General features: G+C 44.5%; 1 protein-coding gene across 4 annotated transcripts in view; it reads left to right on the forward strand.

The window, feature by feature from the left end:
• The window catches only part of KIF3B (kinesin family member 3B), a 97,292-nt gene extending 78,769 nt beyond the window's left edge, over positions 1–18,523 (forward strand). For all 4 annotated transcript variants that reach the window (XM_074406388.1, XM_074406387.1, XM_039479610.2 and 1 more), the window contains 7 exons: positions 2,594–2,695; positions 2,905–3,027; positions 3,138–3,256; positions 13,426–13,539; positions 14,201–14,306; positions 16,386–16,564; positions 17,966–18,523. In XM_074406388.1, coding sequence (XP_074262489.1) covers positions 2,594–2,695; positions 2,905–3,027; positions 3,138–3,256; positions 13,426–13,539; positions 14,201–14,306; positions 16,386–16,564; positions 17,966–18,062 — 840 coding nt within the window. In that variant the 3' untranslated portion in view covers positions 18,063–18,523. The remainder of the gene's footprint in view (positions 1–2,593; positions 2,696–2,904; positions 3,028–3,137; positions 3,257–13,425; positions 13,540–14,200; positions 14,307–16,385; positions 16,565–17,965) is intronic.
• The last annotated feature ends 3,992 nt before the right edge of the window (positions 18,524–22,515 follow it).

Genomic DNA, 22,515 nt, shown 5'->3' on the forward strand with positions numbered 1-22,515 from the left:
TACCTAGGATTACAGGCACCCGCAACCACACTGGGTTAATTTTTGCATTTTTAGTAGAACCAGGGTTTCACCTTGTTGGGCTGGTTGGTCTCAAACTCCAGACCTCAGGTAATCTGTCTGTCTCGGCATCCCCAAGTACTGGGATCATAGACGTGAGCCTCTGTGTTTGGCTTTTTTTTTTTTCTTTTTTCTTTCTTGCTTTTTTTTTTTTTTTTTTTTTTGAGAAAGAGTCTTACTCTGTCAACCAGGCTGGAATGCAGCGGCCCAGTCACTTCAGCCTTAACCTCCCAAGCTCAAACACTCATCCTCCCACCTCAGCCTCCCAAGTAGCCAGGACTATAGGCATGCAACTTCGCCTGGCTAAATTTTTAAAATTTTTTGTAGAGACGCGGTCTCACTCCGTTGTCCAGGCTGTTCGCGAACTCCTGGGCTCAAATGATTCCATGATTTTCCCATCTGAGCCTCCCAAAGTGCTGGGATTCCAGGCCGGAGCCACCAAACCCAGCTGACACCCATATTTTTAGTAACTCCTTGTGTTCCTCTTCCCCAGAGAGAACCATCATCCTGAGTTCAGTGGTTATTGTTTCCTTACTTTTTCTTATAGTTTTAGCTCGTACACATATATCTCTAAAGAAAACATGGTTTCATTTCACATAATTTTTGGCTTTTATATAAATGGAATCCCAGTCATGCCATTTGCTTTTATTTGTGCAACATTATGTTCATGAGATTTATCCACCTTGATGCCTGAAGCTGTGGTTCATTCATTATTACTGTTACGAGGATTCCATGGTATTCCATCCTCCTGATATACAGGTTTCCAGTTTCTGCTGTGAATGCTCTTGTGCTTGACTTCAGGAGACATGGATCTGCACGATTGTTTGTTTGGCACTGTTAGGTCTGAGGGTATTTGCCGCCTCAACTTCTCTAGACAAGGACAAGTTGTTTTCTCAAGTGGTTGTGCAGATTGAAGCGTCTACCAGCAGGGTATGAGTTCTGGCTGCCCCTCATCCTTCCCAGCACTTGTGATGATCAGACTAATGTTTGCATGTAGAATAGCCTCTCAGTGCAGTTTCAGTATGCAGTACCCTGATCACACAAGATACAGAACACTTCCATCCCCCCAAAAATGTCCTCACACTACTTTCTTATCGTCAGCCTCCTCTCCCAACCCCTGGGTGCTAATATATTTCCTTACATCGACTCCATTTTCTACCCAATGGCTATTAGCATTCGCGAGTGTGCAGGCTACCATTGTTTTGAGTCTTCTTTCTGGTGGCAATGCACTGTGCCTGCAGGTGCCTGGACTCTGGGCTCTACTGGGCTTTAATGGCAGAGGAGAGTGCAAAGGTAGACTTGGAGGTCTGAGGATGGCCACTGGCCAACCGCAAGCCAGAATTCCTTGGGAGTGTTGAGTTGTGTTTTATTGAATTCATGTAAACTTTGATTTCTATCCTAAAATGTCTCCGTGTTTACAGATTTTACAGTTATAAGTTCTCTTTGCCTCCCCACTACCTCCACTGTATGAAGCTGTAGTGTTTTCTATTATCAGTGGCTTCATTAGCAGCCCTTTCACAGAGCTGGGTGCTATTTTCCTTCAGAGGCAGGGTTCTTAAAACCTTGAAAGTCCCTTCCAGGACTTTTAAGACCTAACGCGAAATGCAGTCATATACAACGCAATTAGGAGATATCTTTGTTCCAGGGAGGGGCTCTGAGACGCCATCATGTCAAAGCCTCCTCACTGCTGCGCTTGCACTGTGTGACTGGCTGTGCCCATATTTTGTTCTGTTTTGTTTTGTTTTGAGATAGGGTCTCACTCTGTCACCCAGGTTGGAGTGCAGTGGTGCAGTCTTGGCTCACTGCAGCCTTGACCTCCCAGACTCAGGCAATCTTTCTACCTCAGCCTCTGAGTGTCTAGGATTGTAGGCCCACATCACCATGTCCAGCTAATTTTGTTTTTTCATAGAGACAAAGTCTCACTGTGTTGCCGAGCCTGGTCTTGAACTTCCGGACTCAAGCAGTCCTCCCACCTTAGTCTCCCAAAGTGCCAGGATTGCAGGTGTGAGCCTCTAACTCATATGGCAACACAGAACTAGACGCTGTCTTTAAAAAATTTTTAAAAGTCCCGCAAAGTCTGAATTCTGTCCCACCAGTGTGCCTCTCCCATTAATGACTGTCTTTCCCTCATGATGGCATCTGGGGCCATATGATTAAAGCCTGCTTGCTTGTCTGCTCCTCAGTGGATTGTGAGCTTTAGGATTCACAGTCACATTGCATCTCCAGGACATAACATAAAGGAGCTGCTTAATATGTTCTAAGTGGGGTTAATACTTTGAAGAAACGAGCAAAAGATTTTTTTGTTAAAGCTGAAATTCATGTATCTGGAGGAACCGTGTTTTCAGTGCCTCTAGTGAAGCTGCCACGGTCCCTCACCAGTGATGGATGGGTACAGCTGAGCATAGTGTATTTTTACCCAGAGTTTGTCCCTTTTGGCTCAGTCCTGAGTTCTTTATCTTTCACAGGCTCCCCTGTGAGGAGTTATGTTCTGAGGGAAACCATTCACGAAATGGATTCTACTTTGTTTCTCACTCAGGCCATGGAGAGTAAGTTGCTTGTTGGAGGAAAAAATATAGTAGATCACACGAATGAACAGCAGAAAATCCTGGAGCAGAAACGACAGGAAATCGCAGAGCAGGTAACTTTTCATTCTTTTTCAGGGAGAATGGGATGGGGTAAGGTGTATTTATGCTGTAGAGCAAACTTCTCTCATATCAGACTCTCTTCGAAGAGAATGAGCAAAGTATATATGCCTCATCCTAGCTGGAGACTCTGGTCCTAGCTTGGGGAACCCAGCATAGGCACAGTCTCTAAGAGCAAGCTGATGAATTTTGTCATGTTGCTCAGAAACGTCGAGAAAGAGAAATCCAGCAACAGATGGAAAGTCGAGATGAGGAGACCTTGGAACTTAAAGAGACATACAGCTCACTGCAGCAAGAGGTGGACATCAAGACCAAAAAACTCAAAAAGGTATGAAAGGAATGAGGCCAGATGGAGGTGCGTTGAGATTTAGGGAAAGGGAGAACTCTATGCTCCCTCCTCACAGGCAGCCTCCTCACCGGCCTCTCCCCTCGTTCCAGCTCTTCTCCAAGCTTCAGGCAGTGAAGGCTGAGATCCACGACCTCCAAGAAGAACACATCAAGGAGCGCCAAGAGCTAGAGCAGACTCAAAATGAGCTCACCAGGGAGCTGAAACTCAAGTAAGTGCCAGACCTTCCAGGGTGCCCCCAAGCCACTAGCTGAGTCATTGGTCTTGTTTGTTTAGTTAGAAGCAGCCCTGGCTGGGTGTGGTGGCTCACACCTGTAATCCCAGCACTTTGGGAAGCCCAGGCGGGAAGATCCCCTGAGGTCAGGAGTTCAAGACCAGCCTGGCCAACATGGTGAAACCCCATCTCTACCAAGAAATACAAAAATTAGCTGGATATGGTGGCGAATGCTTGTAGTCCCTTGGGAAGCTGAGATAGGAGAATCACTGGAGGCAGAGACTGCAGTGAGCTGATATTGTGCCATTGCACTCCAGCCTAGACAACAGAGCGAGACTTACATCTCATCTCCCCCCACCAAAAAAAAGAAAAATAATAGAAACAGCCCTGAGGACAGGGCCCTTCTCCAGCTCATCTCCTGCCATCCCATCTTCTGTTCATTCCCGAGTAAGTCGCTTTCCATCTCTGGATCCCATCTGTTAACCAAATGACTTCACAGATGATCTCCAAGTTCCCTTCCAACCCTGCCTTCTCAAAGCTTTTAAAGATTCTGGTCTTACATCTGTCTGATGATAAGAGGGAATCTTTTATTAACTTAACTTTTTATTATGACAGTTTTCTGAATGGTATAATGAATACCCAAGTACCCATCACCCAGATTCAAGGATTAACAAGCTTTTGCCATCTATCTTTCATAAAAGCATTTTAAAGCAAATCTTACCTCATGTTATCTCACTCCTACATACTTACATATATGATCACAGTGGGTTTTCTTTGAGACAGAATCTCGCTCGGTCACCCAGGCTGGAGTACAGTGGGACAATCACAGTTCACTGCAGCCTCTAACTCGTGGGCTCAAATAGTCCTCCCACCTCAGCCTCCCAGGTTGCTGGGACTACAAGTGTGTGCCATTATGCCCAGCTAATTAAAAAAAAAAAAAAATTTTATAGAGATAGGGTCTTTCTCTGTTGCCTAAGCTGATCTCAAACTCCTGGGCTCAAGTGATCCTCCTGTTTCCTCCCAAAGTGCTGGGATTATAAATTTGAGCCCCCACACCCAGCCCACAATGCTGTTTTTAAAACAGCTTAGTTGAGACATACTTCACATACCATACATTTCACATATTTAAAGTGTACAAAGCAGGCCAGGCATGGTGGCTCACACCTGTAATCCCAGCACTTTGGGAGGCCTAGGTGAGTGGATCACCTGAGACCAGGAGTTCAGGACCAGCCTGGCTAACATGGTAAAATCCTGTCTCTACTAAAAATCCAAAAATTAGCTGGGTGTGGTGGTGCCCACCTGTAATCCCAGCTACTCGGGAGGCTGAGTCAGGAGAATCGCTTGAACCTGGGAAGCAGAGGTTGTAGTGAGCTGAGATCACACCACTTTGCTACATCTGGGTGACAGAGCGAGATTCTTGTCTCAAAAATAAAAATTTAAAAATTTAAAAATGATCAAGTACACACTCAGTGTATATATATATATATATATATATATATATATATATATATATATATGCATGCATGCATGGGACTGTGAAACCACCACTGTAGCCTAATTTTAGAACATTTTTATCACCCTCCTCCAAAAGAAACTCTACCAGTTAACTAACAGTCACTCGTCATTACCCACTTTCCCAGCCCGAAGTAATCACTTATCTGCTTCCTGTCTCTCTGGATTTGCCTGTTCTGGCCATCTCATATAAATGGAATCACACACTATGTGGCCTTCTGTGCCTGGCATCTTTTGCTTAGCATGATGCTTTCATGGATCATGCAGCAGATAATCAGGTAGTCCCAACATCACTTGTTCTTTATTATGACTGAATAATATTCCACATATTTATTTATTTTTCAGTTTATACACATTCAGATTATTTCTAGTCTTTGGCTATTATGGATAATACTTCTTTTTTTGGTTTGTTTTTTGTTTTTTTTGAGACGGAGTTTCACTCTTTTGCCCAAGCTGGAGTGCAGTGGTGTGATCTCGGCTCACTGCAACCTCCGCCTTCCAGTTTCAAGCGATTCTCCTGTCTCAGCCTCCCAAGTAGTTGAGATTACAGGCGCCCACCACCACACCCAGCTAATTTTTTTGTATTTTTAGTAGAGACGGGGTTTCACCATGTTGGCCAGGCTGGTCTCGAGCTCCTGACCTTGTGGTCTGCCCGCTTTGGCCTTCCAAAGTGCTGGGATTACAGGCATTAGCCACCGCACCCGCACACCTGGCCCTTTATTTATTTTTTTTTTTTTGAGATGAAGTCTCGCTCTGTCGCCAGGCTGGAGTGCCGTGGCGCAATCTCTGCTCACTGCAACTTCCACCTCCGGGGTTCAAGTGATTCTTCTACCTCAGCCTCCCAAGTAGCTGAGACTACAGGTGTGCACCACCATGCCTAGCTAATTTTTGTGTTTTTGTTAGAGACAAGGTTTCACCATCTTGGCCAGGATGGTCTCATTCTCTTGACCTCGTGATCCACCTGCCTCGACCTCCCAAAGTGCTGGGATTACAGGTGTGAGCCACCGTGCCAGCCTCTCCACATCCTTGTCAATACTTGTTGTAGCCTGTCTTTTTTGTTAAAGACATCATAATGGGTGTGAAGTGGTACTTCATTATGGTTTTGATTTGCATTTCCCTGATGACTAATGATGTTGTGCATCCTTTCATGTGCTTATTGGCCATTTGTGTGTCTTTGGAGAAATATCTGTTCAAATCTTCTGCCCATTTTTAAAATGGGGTTGATTTTTATAATTAAGTTTTTTGTTTGTTTGTTTGTGTCTGTATGTGTTTTGAGCCAGAGTCTTGCTCTGTCATCCAGGCTGGAGTCCAGTGGTGCGATCTTGACTCATTGCAACCTTTACCTGCTGGTTTCAAGTGATTCTTATGCCTCAGCCTCTCAAATAGCTGCAATACAGGTGCCCGCCACCATGCCCGGCTGATATTTGTATTTTTAGTAGAGATGATGTTTTCACCATATTGCCCAGGCTGATCTTGAACTTGAACTCCTGACTTTAGGTGATCCACCCGCCTTGGCCTCCCAAAGTGCTGGGATTATAGGAGTGAGCCACCACACCCAGCCAATAATAAAGTTTTAAGAGTTCTTTTTCTTTTCTTTTTTTTTTTTCTTTTTTTTTTTTGAGACAGAGTCTGGCTCTGTCACCCAGGCTGGAGAGCAATGGTGCAAACTCAGCTCACTGCAGCCTCTACCTCCAGGGTTTGAGTGATTCTCCTGCCTCAGCCTCCCAAGTATCAGGGACTACAGACATGTGCCACCATGACCAACTAATTTTTGTATTTTTAGTAGAGACAGGGTTTCACCATGTTGGCCAGGCTGGTCTTGAACTCCTGACCTCAGGTGATCCACCTGCCTTGGCCTCCCAAAGTGCTAGGATTACAGGCATGAGCCACCATACTGAGCCAAGTTTTAAGAGCTCTTTATATTAATATATTATGGATACCACTCCCTTGCCAGATTCATGATTCAAAGATACTTTCTGTTGTTCTGTGAGTTGTTTTTTTTTAAAGATGGGGTTTCACCATGATGGCCAGGCTGGTTTTGAACTCCTCACCTCAGGTGATCCACCCACCTCGGTCTCCCAAAGTGGTAGGATTACAGGTGTGAGCCACCATGCCCAGCCTCTGTGAGTTGTTTTTAAACTTTCTCGATGGTATTACTTATAGCACAAAAGATTTCCATTGTGATGTAGCCCAATTTAATTCTATTTTTTGTTGTTGTTTATTGTACTTTTGGTATTGTAACTAGATTTGCCTTTTCTGGACCTTTCATATAAATTTATAAATGGAATAATATTGGAGTAATGTGGCCTTTTGTTACTGCTTTCTTCCACTGTGTGTGTGTGTGTGTGTGTGTGTGTGTGTGTGTGCACGCGTGTGTGTGTGTGTTTTCTTGGGTGGTTTTTTTTTTAGAGATAAAGCCTTTTTCTGTGAAACAGACTGGAGTGCAGTGGCGCCATCATAGCTCACTGCAGCCGTGACCTGCTGGGTTCAAGTGATTTTGAGCTTGAGCCTCCTGAGTAGCTGGAATTTCAGATGCATGCTAGCACACTGGCTAATTTTAAAAATTATTTTTGTAAGGGTGGGTCTTTTGTGTTGCCAAGGCCAGTATGATGTTTTCAACAGTCTTCCATGTTGTGGCGCGTATCAATACTTTATTCATTTTTTATGGCCAAATAATATTCTATTGTATAAATATACCACATTTTATTTATCCATTCATTATTTGATAGACATTTGGGTTATTTCTACTTTTGGGTGTTATGAGTAATGCTGCCATGAACATTCATGTACAAGTTTTTATGTGGACGTATGTTTCATTGTCTTAGATCTTCTAAGAGGCTTATAGTTTTAGGTCTTACATTTAGGTCTATAATCCATTTGAGTTAATTTCTGTGTATGGTGTGAGGTAGGGTTTCAAGTGCAGTGTTTTGGATACAGATATCTAGTTGCCCCAGTGCCATTTGTTGAAAGGGCTCTTCACTCCCCATTTCATTGTCTTGGTATACTTATTGAAAGTTGGAGCCAGGCGTGGTGGCTCTCACCCGTAATCTCAGCAGTTTGGGAGGCCAAAGAGTGGGGTGGATCACAAGATCAGGAGTTCAAGACCAGCCTGGCCAATATGGTGAAATCCGTCTCTACAAGAAATACAAAAATTAGCTGGATGTGGTGGTGCACACTTGTAGTCCCAGCTACTTGGGAGGCTGAGGCAGAAGAATAACTTGAACCTAGGAGGTAGAGGTTGCAGTGAGCTGAGATTGTGCCACTGTACTCCAGCCTGGGTGACTGAGCAAGACTCTGTCTCAAAAAAAAAAAAAAGGTAGTTGACCATAAATGTAAGCATTTCTTTCTTTTAATACTGTTAATTACTGTAGCCTTGTAGTAAGTTTTGAAATCAGGAAATGTGAGTCCTCCAAGCTTCTTGTTCTTTTTCAAGAGTATTTTAAGCTGTTCAGGGTCCCTTGCATTTCCATATTCAAGCATACCTTGTTTTATTGCACTCTGTTTTATTGTACTTTACAGATATTACATTTTCTACAAATTGAAGGTTTGTGGAAACCCTGCAAAGAGCAAGTCTGTTGGAACCATTTTTTTTTTTCTTTAGGTGGAGCCTCGCTCTGTTACCAGGCTGGAGTGCAGTGGCACGATCTTGGCTCATTGCAACCTTCACCTCCTAGGTTCAAGTGATTCTCCTCCCTCAGCCTCTTAAGTAGCTGGGACTACAGATATGCATCACCACACCCAGCTAATTTTTATATTTTTAGTACAGACAGAGTTTCACCATGTTGGCAAGGATGGTCTCAATCTCCTGACCTTGATCTGCCCACCTTGGCCTCCCAAAGTTCTGGGATTGCAGGTGTGGGCTACCACGCCTGGCTGTTGGCACCATTTTTTCAACGGTATATGCTCACTTCGTAAGCACTGCTTAGCAATAAAGTATTTTTACAGTCTGTACTTTTTTTAGACAAAATAGTATTATACACTTAATAGACTACAGTTTAGTGTAAACATAACTTTTATATGCACTGGGAAAAATTGTGTTATGTGCTTTATTGCAATACTTATTTTATTGCAGTGGTCTGAAACCAAACTCCCAGTATCTCTGAGGTATGCTTCTACATTTTAAAACTGGCTCATCAATTTCTGCAAACAAAGCCAGCTGGGATTTTGATATTGATCGTGTTGAATCTGTAGATCAATTTTGGCAATATTGTCATCTTAACAGTATCAAGTATTCAGATCCATGAACATGAAATGTCTCTCCATTTATTATTTCTTTAATTTTTCTCAAGAACGTTTTGAGTTTTCAGTGTACAAGACTTGTACTTCTTTTGTTAAATATATACCTAAGGGTTTTTTGGGTGCTTTGTATATGCCATTGTTTTCTTTTTTTTTTTTTTTTTTCTTGAGACGGAGTTTCACTCTTGTTACCCAGGCTGGAGTACAATGGCGCGATCTCGGCTCACCGCAACCTCCGCCTCCTGGGTTCAGGCAATTCTCCTGCCTCAGCCTCCTGAGTAGCTGGGATTACAGGCACGCACCACCATGCCCAGCTAATCTTTTTGGATTTTTAGTAGAGATGGAGTTTCACCATGTTGACCAGGATGGTCTTGATCTCTTGACCTCGTGATCCACCCGCCTCAGCCTCCCAAAGTGCTGGGATTACAGGCTTGAGCCACCTCGCCCGGCCTTCTTTTTTTTTTTTTTAAGATGGGGTTTCACCATGATGGCCAGGCTGGTCTTGAACTCCTGACCTCAGGTGATCCATCCACCTCAGCCTCCCAAAGTGCTAGGATTACAGGCGTGAGCTACTGTGCCCGGCCAGACATTGTTTTCTTAATTTCATTTTTAGAATATTAATTACTAGTATATAAAAATATTATCCGGGCTTAGTGGCTCACACCTGTAATCCCAGCACTTTGGGAGGCCAAAGTGGATGGATCACCTGAAGTCAGGAGTTCAAGACCACCCTGGCCAATATGGTGAAACCCTGTCTCTATAAAAATAAAGAAATTAGTCGGGCATGATGGTGGGTGCCTGTAATCCCAGCTACTGGGGGGGCTGTGGCAGAAGAATCACTTGAACCCTGGAGGCAGAGGTTGCAGTGAGCTGAGATTGTGCCATTGCACTATAGCCTAGGCAACAGAGTGAGACTCCATCTCAAAAAAAAAAATATATATATATATATATTTGGTTTTTACCTATGTGATATTTTACACCTAAAAAAATTAAGTTTCTTAGTATTTTCTAGTAACCAATCCGCATTCAGATTTTCTTAATTTGTTCATATGAGGATCTACAGATTAGGACTACATGTCACATTTGGTTATTAAGTCTCTTGGACTTATTTTAATCTGAGGCAATTCTTTTTATTTTAAAAAATATTTTTCAGCGAGGTGTGGTGGCTCACGCCTGTAATCCCAGCACTTTGGGAGGCCAAAGCAGGTGGATCATGAGGTCAGGAGTTCAAGAGCAGCCTGGCCAACATGGTGAAACCCTGTGTCTATTAAAAATACAAAAATTAACTGAGTGTGGTAGCATGCACCTGTAATCTCAGCTACTTGGGAGGCTGAGGCAGGAGAATTGCTTAAGTCTAGATGGCAGGGGTTGCAGTGAGCCAAGATTGTGCCACTGCACTCCTGCCAGGGCAATAAGAGCAAAACTCCATCTCAGAAATACATGTTTATATATATTTTTTCTTTCATAATTGACTTGTTGAAAAGACTGAGTCAGGTAGCCTGTAGAAATAGCCCACATTGTAGGTGGGAGTGGTGGCATGTGCCTATAGTTCCAGCTACTTGGGAAGTTGAGGCAGGAGGATTGCTCGAGCCCAGGAGTTCAAGGCTGCAGTGAACCAAGATTATGCTACTGTACCCCGGTCGACCAAGGGAAACACCAACTCAAAAAAAAAAAAAAAGAAATATACCACTTTCTGGATTTGTTGGTCTCTTTCCTCATGGTGTCAATTAACTTGTATCTCTATCCCCTTTAGTAGTTTTAACTGAAAGCTATCTCTAAAGCACTGGTTCCCAACCTTGGCTACAAACTGAGAAGTTTTAAACATTAGTGATGTCTGGGCCCCACCTCAGAGATTCTGATTTAACTGGTCTAGGGAAGTAGTCCTTAAACTTGAGCAGGCATCAGAATTACCTGAAGGGATTGTTACACAGATTGCTGGGTATCACATCCAGAGTCTGATTCAGAAAGGCTGGGGCAGGGCCAGAGAATTTTCATTTCTAATAGGTTCCAGGTATTGCTTCTGCTGGTTTGGTAAGTGTATTTTGAGAACTCTTGATCTCTCATGAGGTTTGGGCAAGATATTTTTTGAAACTCTGTAGGTAATATGAATGTGCAGCCTGGTTTGAGAAATGGGGAGCTAATGGTTTCAGCCAACAGATGATCTTTGTCTGGATCCATGTTTTCATTAGCGGGTTACAAATGACCATGCCTGGCCAAAGAAGGACTTTTCCTCTTTTTTTTTTTTTTTTTTTTGGAGATGAAGTCTCACTCTGTCACCCAGGCTGGAGTGCAGTGGCACGATCTTGGCTCACTGCAACCTCCGCCTCCCAGGTTCAGGCAATTCTCCTGCCTCAATCTCTTGAGTAGCTGGGATTACAGGCGTGTGCCACCACGCCCAGCTAATTTTTGTATTTTTAGTAGAGACCAGGTTTCACCATGTTGGTCAGGCTGGTCTCGAACTCCTGACCTCATAATCCACCTGCCTCAGCCTCCGAAAGTGCTGGGATTACGAGCGTGAGCCACTGTGCCCAGCAGAAGAACTTTTCAAGGGGATTCTTTTAATGACCAAATTTTAAATTTGGAAAGAGCCCTTCAAATTAAATGTGGGCCAGATGTGGTGGCTTATGCCTATAATCCCAGCACTTTGGGAGGCTGAGGTGGGTGAATTGCCTGAGCTCAGGAGTTCAAGACCAGCCTGGGTAACATAGTGAAACCCTGTCTCTACTAAAAATACAAAAAAAATTAGCCAGGCGTGGTGGCGTGTGCCTGTAATTTCAGTTACTCCGGGAGCTGAGGCAGAGGAATCACTTGAACCCGAGAGATGAAGGTTGCAGTATGCTGAGATCGCACCACTTTACTCCACCCTGGGTGACAGAGCGAGACTGTCTCCAAAAAAATTAATTAAATGTATGTGTTGGTCAGTCCTCTTTGTAGGTATGTACATAGAAAAACAATCAGGACAAAATATACCAAAATATTAATAATATTTATCTCGGGATAGTGAAATTGTGAGTAAATTATGTTTTTTACGTTTTCTTCTTCTTTTTTTTTTTTTTTTTTGAGACAGATTATTGCTGTGTCACCCAGGTTGGAGTGCAGTGGCGCAATTTTGGCTCATTGCAACCTCTGCCTCCCAGGTTCAAGTGAATCTCATGCTTCAGCCTCCAAAGTAGCTGGGATTACAGGTCAACCACACATGGCTAATTTTTATATTTTTAGTAGAGACAGGGTTTTGCCATGTTGATCAGTCTGGTCTCGAACTCCTGACCACAGGGGATCCGCCAAAATATTTTTTTTCTAAGGAGTCTATTTTCATTATTATATCTCTTTTTATTTTTTGCTGGACGGAGTTTTCGCTTAGGCTGGAATGCAGTGGCTCACTGCAACCTTCACCCTCTAGGTTCAAGCAGTTCTCCTGCCTAAGCCTCCTGAGTAGCTAGGATTATAGGTGCCCGTCACCACACCTGGCTAATTTTTGTATTTTTAGTAGAAACGGGATTTCACCATGTTGGGCAGGCTGGTCTCGAACTCCTGACTTCAGGTGATCCACCCGCCTCAGCCTCCTGAAGTGCTAGGATTACAGGTGTGAGCCACCATGCCCAGCCTGTATCTCTTTTTATATCTTTTGAGTAAACAGTAATTCAGCCTGTTTCTCATAGTACCTTATACGTCTGTTCTGTTTGCTCTGTGTCCCTTCCACGTTATTTCCTCTTAGCATTGTTTTGTCTTGAGGCTTTAGAAGAGTAAAGGCAGAGATGTAACAGGAGACAGTCATCACCATAGAGAGTCACAACGAGTGGGTTCCAGTTTCCTTGTTTGATGTGTTTCCTGGGCACTCATCAGGCAGAGACTATACATAGGAATGGTCTTCATTCTCAGTGCTCTCAGGGACTGAAATCCATTCAGTCCTGCTTTTTATCCGGATCAATAAGAAAGGGAAAATTTCCAGCTTGAACAACAAGCCATGGGATTGGAGTAAGGCAGTTTAATTTATTCTGTTTTTGGCATTTTGGAAGTTAATAACCTTGGTTAACAGCACCTGTGGCCCTCTCAAAGATACTTCAGGTAGCAAATGTTCACTCCAGTATAGCCCAGGCATCATCTCGCTCTTCAGCCCATTCACATCCTGCGCCTTCCCAGGCAGAAGTGACCTCTCCATATTTCTAAGACAGACCACTCTCAGTGCCTGTTATACCTAACAGGGCTGCACCATTACCTTTTGTTGCAGGCAGGCACCAGATGTCTTTGTGTCTGTATCTCAGCTCTTTGTATGCTGTTAGGCCCATAGTACCTGCTGAGTAAATGTTTGCTGTGTGCCTTGACTCTTACCTAATTACTCACCATGCATGAGACCAGATAGCCGTCACTTCATATGTATTCTGTATCTGTTTTCACCTATGTTATGTGTGCTCTTACAGGCATCTTATTATAGAAAACTTTATCCCTCTGGAAGAAAAAAGTAAAATTATGAATAGAGCTTTCTTTGATGAAGAGGAAGATCATTGGAAACTACATCCTATAACCAGACTGGAGTAAGTCACTATTAACTTTAAGTATATTTTCAAGTATGGGGGAGGAAAAGAATGTTGATGACAAGACACCTTCGATCAACAAAGGGGTATGGTAAGAGCACATTTTGGCTCATTGAAACTCAAAACCCATTGCATTTCTGATTTTGTAGGTGCCATAGATCCAGCAGGTGAAAGTTTGATGATGAGAGTGGTGTTAGGAATTAGGAGACTTTGTCACTAGTGAGCAAGTGACCTTTCCAAAGTTCCTGCATTTCTGTTTCCCCATCTGTGAAGTGAAGTATGCTAGGCCACATGAGGGGCAATTCAGAGCTGTTTGTGTGTCATTCTGACCCACAGTGTTGAGAAGGATTCCCACTCTAAGTCCGGGTCCTGCTGGAAAGACAGGAGACACCTGACAGGGATGCAGAGGTGGGCAGTGTTGACAGCTATGCTTTGTGAATGCCGTCCATGAACTGGGCGATGATTAAAATCCCTTCTGGCTTAAAAGATGCCTGATGCTCTGAATCAGAAAGCAACTCAAGCAGAAAACAGAATCAGCTCCTGTCCCACTTATGTCAGCCCGCAGTCTAGAGAGTTACTTGTTTCAGGTTCTATCAGAGTCTTCCCAGTGCTGGTTCCACAGGACTCCAGCCAGGGCTTTAACACTGCAGTTCATTTTCAGGAATCAGCAGATGATGAAGCGGCCAGTCTCAGCTGTGGGATATAAGAGACCACTGAGCCAGCACGCAAGAATGTCTATGATGATTCGTCCAGAGCCCCGATACAGGGTAAGAAGATCCTTCTTGGGTTTTTCTCTTGTCTCTTTTGGAGTTTAGATTTGTGTAAACCTTTAAATACTATTCCACTCAGATTTTATACCCTTTCCAGAGGTACTTGAAAACAAGAACAACAATTATAACAATTAATAAGCCGAGCACAGTGGCTCACACCTGTAATCCCAGCAGTTTGGAAGGCTAAGGTGGGCAGATTGCTTGAGCCCAGGAGTCTGAGACCAGCCCGGGCAATGTCGCAAAATCCTAACTCTACTAAAAATACAAAAATTAGCCAGATGTGGTGGTGTGTGCCAGTAGTCCCAGCTACCTAGGAGGCTGAGGTGGGAGGATTACCTGAGCCTGGGAGGCAGAGGTTGCATTGAGTCAAGATTGTGCCACTGCACTCTAGCCTGGGTGACAGAGACCCTGTCTCAAAATATGAGGAAATATAATAAAAATAATAACTAATAGGCCAGGCGCAGTGGCTCATGCCTATAATATCAGCACTTTGGGAGGCCGAGGTGGGCAGATCATCTGAGGTCAGGAGTTCACCTGGAGTCAGGAATTCACCTGGCCAATGTGGTGAAACCCCATCTCTACTAGAAATACAAAAATTAGCCAGGAGTGGTGGCATACACCTGTAGTCCCAGCTACTTGGGAAGCTGAGGAAAGAAAACAGCTTGAACCCTGGAGGCAGAGGTTGCAGTGAGCCAAGATTGTGCCACTGTACTCCAGCCTGGGTAACAGAGCAAGACTCCATCTGAAAAAAAAAAAAAAAAAAAAAGAGTCAATACTAGAGAGGGAGAAGAATACAAACCTCCTATCCATCATTGCCAATCACTATTAACAAGAGCTTCAAAATGGCTCTGTGGGAAGACTGGTGAGAACACAGATGTGTAGTCACAGGAGATGGACCTGTCAGAAAAGCTTCAGGTGCTTTCATCTCAGAAATGTGTGTCAGTCATGTAGACATTTAAAGGGACATCACTGAGGACTATTTAATGACCCCAGAATAGAAAAATAGAAGCTCTTTTTTCTTGTTTTGCTCCATCACCCAGGCTGGAGTGCAGTGGCGCAGTCTCTGCTCACTGCAACCCTCTTCTCCTGGGTTTAAGCCATTCTGGTGATTCAGCCTCCGTAGTAGCTGGGACTACAGGCACATGCCACAACACCCAGCTAATTTCTGTATTTTTTTAGTAGAGATGGGGATTCACCATGTTGGCTAGGCTGCTTTTGAACTCCTGACCTCAGGTGCTGGGATTACAGGCATGCGCCACTGTACCGGCTTTTTTTTTTTTTTATAGGCAGGATCTCACTGTGACACCCAAGCCAGAGTGCTGTAGAACAATCATAGCTCACTGTATCCTCCAACTCCTGGGCTCAAGTCATCCTCCTGCCATGGCCTCCCAAAGCATTGGGATGACCACGCCCAGCTGAGAGCTGCTGTTTATGAGCATTTGCCATGTGCCAGGCACTGTACCCAGCACTTGACTGCGTTCTCTAATTAAGCTTCCCCATCTTCTCTACGCAGTCAGTCCTGTTGCTTGAAGGTCAGGTATGGCAAGTGGCTGAACTAGGATACACAATGTATTAAGTTATAGAGTAATTTGTACCAGAAGTATACATATGAATAAAAAATGTGGTACAAAATATATCAAAATGTCAACTGTTTTTCTCTGGTTGGTGGAAGTACACTCAATTTATTTTTTTTTTTCTTTTTGCTCATCTGTATTTTATAAGTATCAATAAGGAACTTGTATTATTTTTATAGTGAAAGATTTTCACTTTAAAATAATCTTTAAAATGTTTCTGAGTCTCTCTTGGCAGCCAGAGCCAAACAGAAGATTAAGGTGAGTTAGCTCCTTGGGTGCCATTCCTCCTAGCTTTGAGTTATTTAAAAGAAAGAAAGCAAAAGCAAAAAATGAGGTGGGGTTAGTGTTGTAAAATGGCATCACTTCTTTTAGGCAGGCTCTTTCTTGGTAGGCCCTGAATAAGAAGCAATTTGCACTTCTGTTCCTGGAGGAGGCCTCGATTGCCTGTACTGTCTGTGTCCAGTTGGAGGCTAATCTAGCTGCTGATGGCTTGCTTCTGCAGGCAGAAAACATTGTGCTGTTAGAGCTGGACATGCCCAGCCGGACGACCAGAGACTACGAGGGCCCAGCCATTGCCCCCAAGGTCCAGGCTGCATTGGATGCGGCCCTGCAGGATGAAGATGAGATACAGGTGGATGCATCATCCTTTGAAAGCACTGCAAATAAGAAATCCAAGGCCAGGTGAGTGGCTTTGATGAGGTGTGTTTAAACAGAATATGTTTGAACAAGGACAAACCAAAGCAAGAATGCTTGTTTATCATGGAATACTTTGCAGAACACACTGGAAAGTGTTGCCATATTACTTCTGTGTTTACTTATTTATTCTAGTTATGGTTGAGACATTATGCCAGGTATACTGAATGGCAGAATACTGAATGTCCCCAGGCCCGTACCATAAGGTGAATGTGTTCTGGTGAAGCAGAAGTCAGTTCTTCAGTTCTCACAAGGTGTTCGGTAGTTCTAAGTGCTTTACAAACATTCTCTTAATGATTTCCTGCAAAATGTTATAACAGGCGTCCCCAAACTACGGCCCATGGGCCGCATGCGGCCCCCTGAGGCCATTTATCCGGCCCCCCGCTGCACTTCGGGAAGGGACACCTCTTTCATTGGTGGTCAGTGAGAGGAGCACAGTATGTGGCAGCCCTCCAGTGGTCTGAGGGACAGTGAACTGGCCCCCTGTGTAAAAAGTCTGGGGACGCCTGCGTTATAAGGTAGGCTGGGTGCAGTGGCTCATGCCTGTAATCCCAGCACTTTGGGAGGCCAAGGTGGGCAGATCACCTGAGGTCAGGAGTTCGTGACCAGCCTGACCAACATGGAGAAACCCCATCTCTACTAAAAATGCAAAAATATTAGCCGGGTGTGGTGGTGCGTGCCTGTAATCCCAGCTACTCAGGAGGCTGAGGCAGGATAACAGCTTGAACCCAGGAGGCGGAGGTTGCAGGGAGCCAAGATCGCACCATTGCACTCCAGCCTGGGCAACAGGAGTGAAACTCCGTCTCAAAAAAAAAAAAATTGTATAAGGTAAATATTATAATCGGTCCCATTTGACAGACAAGAAAACCGAAACTTAGAGAATTTGAGAAAGTAGCCATCTCCAAGGAAACCTAGCAAGTAAGGGCCAAAGCAAGAATTCAGAAATGGGTCAACCCACATCCACAACCCAGTCTCTGGGTCTCCATGCTAAGTTGACCTCACCTATTTGGTGCAAAAGTAATCTGTCTTACTACATTCTAGATTAGAAGTTTTAGGAAAATAATTGGGTGGAAAACCAAAATGGAAGAAATTCTACCTACAAACTTAATGTTTCCTTTATCAGTCTGGAAAGGACAGTCAAGCTTTGGTTTTAAAGGAAGAACAATTGCTAAGCATCAGAGTCTCTTCTCTCAGGTTCCACACCTCTACTCTGAGGCCATTTTGGCCATGGCCAAAGATTCTGGCTGTGCTAGTCTAGTGGTTTTACAGTTGAGCGTATCGTCATTTTAAGGCCATTGGAGAAAGGCCACCTAGAAATGCTAATGACATCTGATGTGTCAGGGACAGAGATAGGGACATGTAATGTAAACATGTGTTTGACTTTTGCAGGCCTAAAAGTGGAAGGAAGTCGGGATCCTCCTCCTCTTCCTCAGGAACCCCTGCATCTCAGCTTTATCCACAGTCTCGGGGGCTGGTTCCAAAGTAAAGCCAGCTCCTCTTCTCCCAGGGTGGACACAGCATTTGCCTTCTGCGAGAAGACTAGCAAAAAGCTACAGAGAGGACTCAGCCCAAACTCAGAACTGTTCCCCTGAGGAGAAGCGATGGCCTCTTTGTAGATCAACCAACTTAACCTGGTCGAATGTGCTGGTCCTCATCTGGCACTCCGCTCCTCTGGGAAACATCTTTTAATTAGCATCTCAGAAATGCATGGGTAAGGTACAGTGCGATAGTCCAAGTGCAAAGCCAGAGAATGTCTGGTGACCTTGCTTCCTTCCCCCTCACCTTCTCCTCCCCCTTCCCCTGCTCTCCCTTGCCCTCCCCTCTCCTTTTCTAGCCTGTTCTTTACATGGGGCTCACTTCTTGTGGAACAATAGGGCAGAATCCGGAGTCACCTTAGCAGGACCACATCTTTAGAGCCTCAGGATAAAATGACGGTGAGGTTGAAAAGCGAAAGCCCTAGAACTTGAGTATGTGCCTGTTCTTGTTGGAGAAATGAAAAATCGCATTTGGATCCAGGCCCCAGGTGGGCACCGTCAGCAGTCCTGCTTCCATGCACCTCAGTAAGAAGCGGATCTGCCCTTGAGAGCTGCTCAGTGAGGAAATCTCTTCCAGTTTCTGCTTCTGAAGGACTCAATGTTGGGAGCAATAGAAATCACATTCCCTTTGCCTCCTCGGAGTGTTTAGGGAAACAGCTTCTTTAAAACCTCGAAACCGTGACCATCCTGTCAAAGACCTAAGTCTGTAAGCCTGTAAGCTGGTGCCATGTCCATACACCATGTCACTTCACTCTTCATTTGTCACCATCTTTTCCCATGCACGCGTACTCTGAGCATCCTTGGGCGGGCCCATCCTCTGCCTCCAGAGCATGCTCTGCAGTGGGCCTGTTTTTGTGGGAGAAAGGAGGCTGGTTCTGCCTTCTCTGATGGGGTAGAGTTGAGGGAAGGGGACGTAGAGTGGCGCTTTTGAATTCCCTGTTTTGTTCCATATTGGCGTAGAGAGCAGAAGAGTAGCTAGGCAGACGCAGAGATGGAGACATGAGACTCAGTGCAGTGGGTAGCGAAGGCGTAACAGATGGAAGCAAAGGAACCCTGCCTGCCTTCAGCAGAGACGGAACTCACCAAATCCTAGCACTGCGGCTGCCTCCAGGCACAGACACAAGACGCTGGCAGGAGCGGCCGCGTGATTGAATAGGCTCAGAGGAGAGTTCAGATTCCTGTTTACATAGACTAGTTTGGTTTGTAAGTTTTAGTTCCTTGTATTGTTGAGATTCAGAGCTTCATTTTATGTTGGTCATTAGGTGAATATTACTCATTTTCCCCCAGAAGAAGCTCATGAGTGTGTGTGGGTGTGAGAACACGATGGTGCCTGTTTTGTGAATGTGTCCATGTGTGTCTGTAAGAGAGAGACCAAGAACTTGCCCAATATTAGAAATACGCTCATGTGCAGTTGTTGCCTTTTATCTTTATTAAAGGCCCATTGAATGACTAATCCAGGCTGGAAGCACTCCCATGTGGGTGTCTGAGTCCATGAGCCAAGCCTGAGGGGACAGTGTGAGTCTCCAGGTCTGCCACACTGGTGCACCTTGCTGGCACGGTGCCTCAGGAAAGTGGCGACTAAGGTGGGCCTTGAGTTATACTTTAACTCAGCTGCTCAGTTCCCAGGGCACATTTCTGGATCAGAACCCATGGGAAATAGGAGGTACTAAGTGCAATGTCTTAGCATTCTGCACAGTGGAGATCTGTTGTCCAGCGGCTTATCTCCTTTTTAGTAACCCTTCTTTTTGAACCCAGGGCCCTTTTCAGCATAATAGAGCCTTCCCTCCTCTTTTCTTGAGATCAAACCTTGCTTCTTATTTACTAAGAATTTGCCTGTTTGCATAAGAGCAAAACACTAAGGTGGATAGCCTAAGCTGGTTGTGTGCTAGTTACACGTGTCTCTCACACCACATATCCTCAAAGCTAATCTGAATTCTGTAGGCTAAAAATATTTACGTAGCAAATCTGAGAACTGAAAACCACAGATAGCTGGCTGGGTATAGTGGCTCATGCCTGTAATCCTAGCTGAGGTGGGTGCATCACCTGAGGTCAGGAGTTCGAGACCAGGCTGGCCAACATGGTGAAACCCCACCTCTATTAAAAATACAAAAATTTGCTAGATGTGGTGGTGCACACCTGTAGTCCCAGCTACTCGGGAGGCTGAGGCACAAGAATCACTTGAACCTGGGAGATAGAGGTTGCAGTGAGTCGAGATCACGCCACTGCACGCCAGCCTGGTGACGGAGTGAGACTCCACCTCAAAAAAAGGAAAAAGGAAAAGAAAACTGCAGATAACCCTATACCTTAATACTGGTATCCCGAGGTGACTCTTCTGACCAAGGGTGGTTAAGTGACACATAGAACTTTTCTAAGAAGGCAAAAGAAGACTCATTTGGAAACGAAGCCGTCCCTCTCCAAGCAGTCTCTGGTGCTTTTCTTCTCTCAAAATGGATCCGATAAATATTTGAATAGAGCAGATTGTAGAATGTCTTGCTGCCACCAGAAAGCTGCTGCTTTGGGCTCTGCATTGAGCCAAATAGGTAGAGGACCTACCAAGCCTACTGAGGGACCAGGTTTTCATGTCTCTAGTCATACCTAGAGTGTTCTGAGCCATCTGAGGGCCTTCGTGCCAGCAGCAGCTATTGAAGTCTGAAAGCAAGTCTAACAGGATCTAAGAGGACCATCCGGAGAAGGAGTTTGAGACTGTGTATGCGACCCCTAGGAAACCCCCTTTTGCTGTGACCTGGAGAATGTATCTGGCTTCATATTTTAAAGTCCACGTCTCTCAGACCCCTGGATTCAGAACACAAGGCCCCAGATCGTAGGCATGAAGCACTTTCTGAAGACTGACCTACCGCTGGATCGTTTCCCGTCTAATGCCTGCATGCTGCTTGAATTGCTCACCCACACCTCCATGACCAAGGGCGCCAGAGTGCTGCAGCTTGGGCAGGGGCCGTGCTCTGCTCTTCCCGTCTGACTCTGACAAGTCCTCCCTCACTGAATGTAGAATCGTTGCCAAGTTACTGAGAAGTGTCGATTCCCTGTTAACGTGGATGTCGGTTCTGCCTCACATTTCCCACTTGGGGTTGAGGCGTGTTGGACCCTCTGAACCCCATCAGTGGACGAAAATGGGGCTGTTAATACACTAAAAGCCATAGTAACAATGCTCTGAGGGAACTGGCTAAGAATAGTGGGCCTGGCGATTGTCTATCACACAAAGCTTTGTTTTGTACTATTGAGAAATCTGTCACCTTTCTGCCTGCCCTTGTTTCCCGAATGAAATGCTTCTGCGTTATTTATGAAAGGAGTGATCCTGGGGCAGGCAGGAGGCAGTGAGCTTTATGGCTCCTTGAAGTTGTTATTGATCTTGACCTTCTCTTTGGCTACCTTTAGACAAAGAATATGCCAATCAATACTTGGGGCTCTAAGTTTTACAATTGATATTTATTTGTATCATCTCTTTGTCTAGGAATGTAAAAGTGATTCTAAACTAAGATATGTAATAAAAATCAATCAGATTTATTGTACCTACAAAGAAGTGTCCTCATAAATGACTAAGGGGTTCGAAAATGACATGCCTGTGGCTGACACCTGACATTTTCAATAAACATTTTAATTGGGTGGGAGTAGGAAAATGAAGATTTAGTTGTGATGCTATCTAATATGGCAACAAGGGGCAGGGTGTGGTGGCTCACGCCTGTAACCATAGCACTTTGGGAGGCTGGATGGATAACTTGAGGTGGGTGGATCACTTGAGGTCAGGAGTTGGAGCAATTCAAGCAACATGCAGCCTGGCCAACGTGGTGAAACCCCATCTGTACTAATAATACAAAAAATTAATTGGGCCTGGTAGTATGCGCCTGTCATCCCAGCTACTTGGGAGGCTGAGGCAGGAGAATCACTTGAACCCAGGAGGCGAAGATGGCAGTGAGCTGAGATTGCACCAATGCACTCCAGCCTGGGCCACAGAACAAGACTCAATGTCAAAAAAATAATAAAAATCAATCAATGAATAATATAGCAACAAAGAAAATAGACATAAAATGAAGAAGGGCAGAGTGACAAGTAAGTGCTTTTCATGTTTTTCCATAGAGGTTCCTGAGACAGGCCCAGCTAACAGGCATGAAATTTTTTTTTACTTTTGTGCTTTGTTTTAAAAATTCCTTTAAATGTACTTTAACATACATCTGTGCTTTTTTTTTTTTTTTTTTTTTTTTTTTTGAGGCAGGGTGTCACTCTGTTGCCCAGGCTCGAGTGCAGTGGCGTGGTCACGGCTCTCTGCAGCCTCAACCTTGCAGGCTCAAGTGATCTTCCCACCTCAGCCGGGACTACAGGTGTGCACCACTATGCCTGGCTAGTTTTTTATTTTTTATAGAAATGGGATCTCACTATTTTGTGCAGGCT

The sequence above is a fragment of the Saimiri boliviensis genome, chromosome 9 (genome assembly GCF_048565385.1).
Source record: "Saimiri boliviensis isolate mSaiBol1 chromosome 9, mSaiBol1.pri, whole genome shotgun sequence".
In the NCBI taxonomy this organism is placed as follows: domain Eukaryota; kingdom Metazoa; phylum Chordata; class Mammalia; order Primates; family Cebidae; genus Saimiri; species Saimiri boliviensis.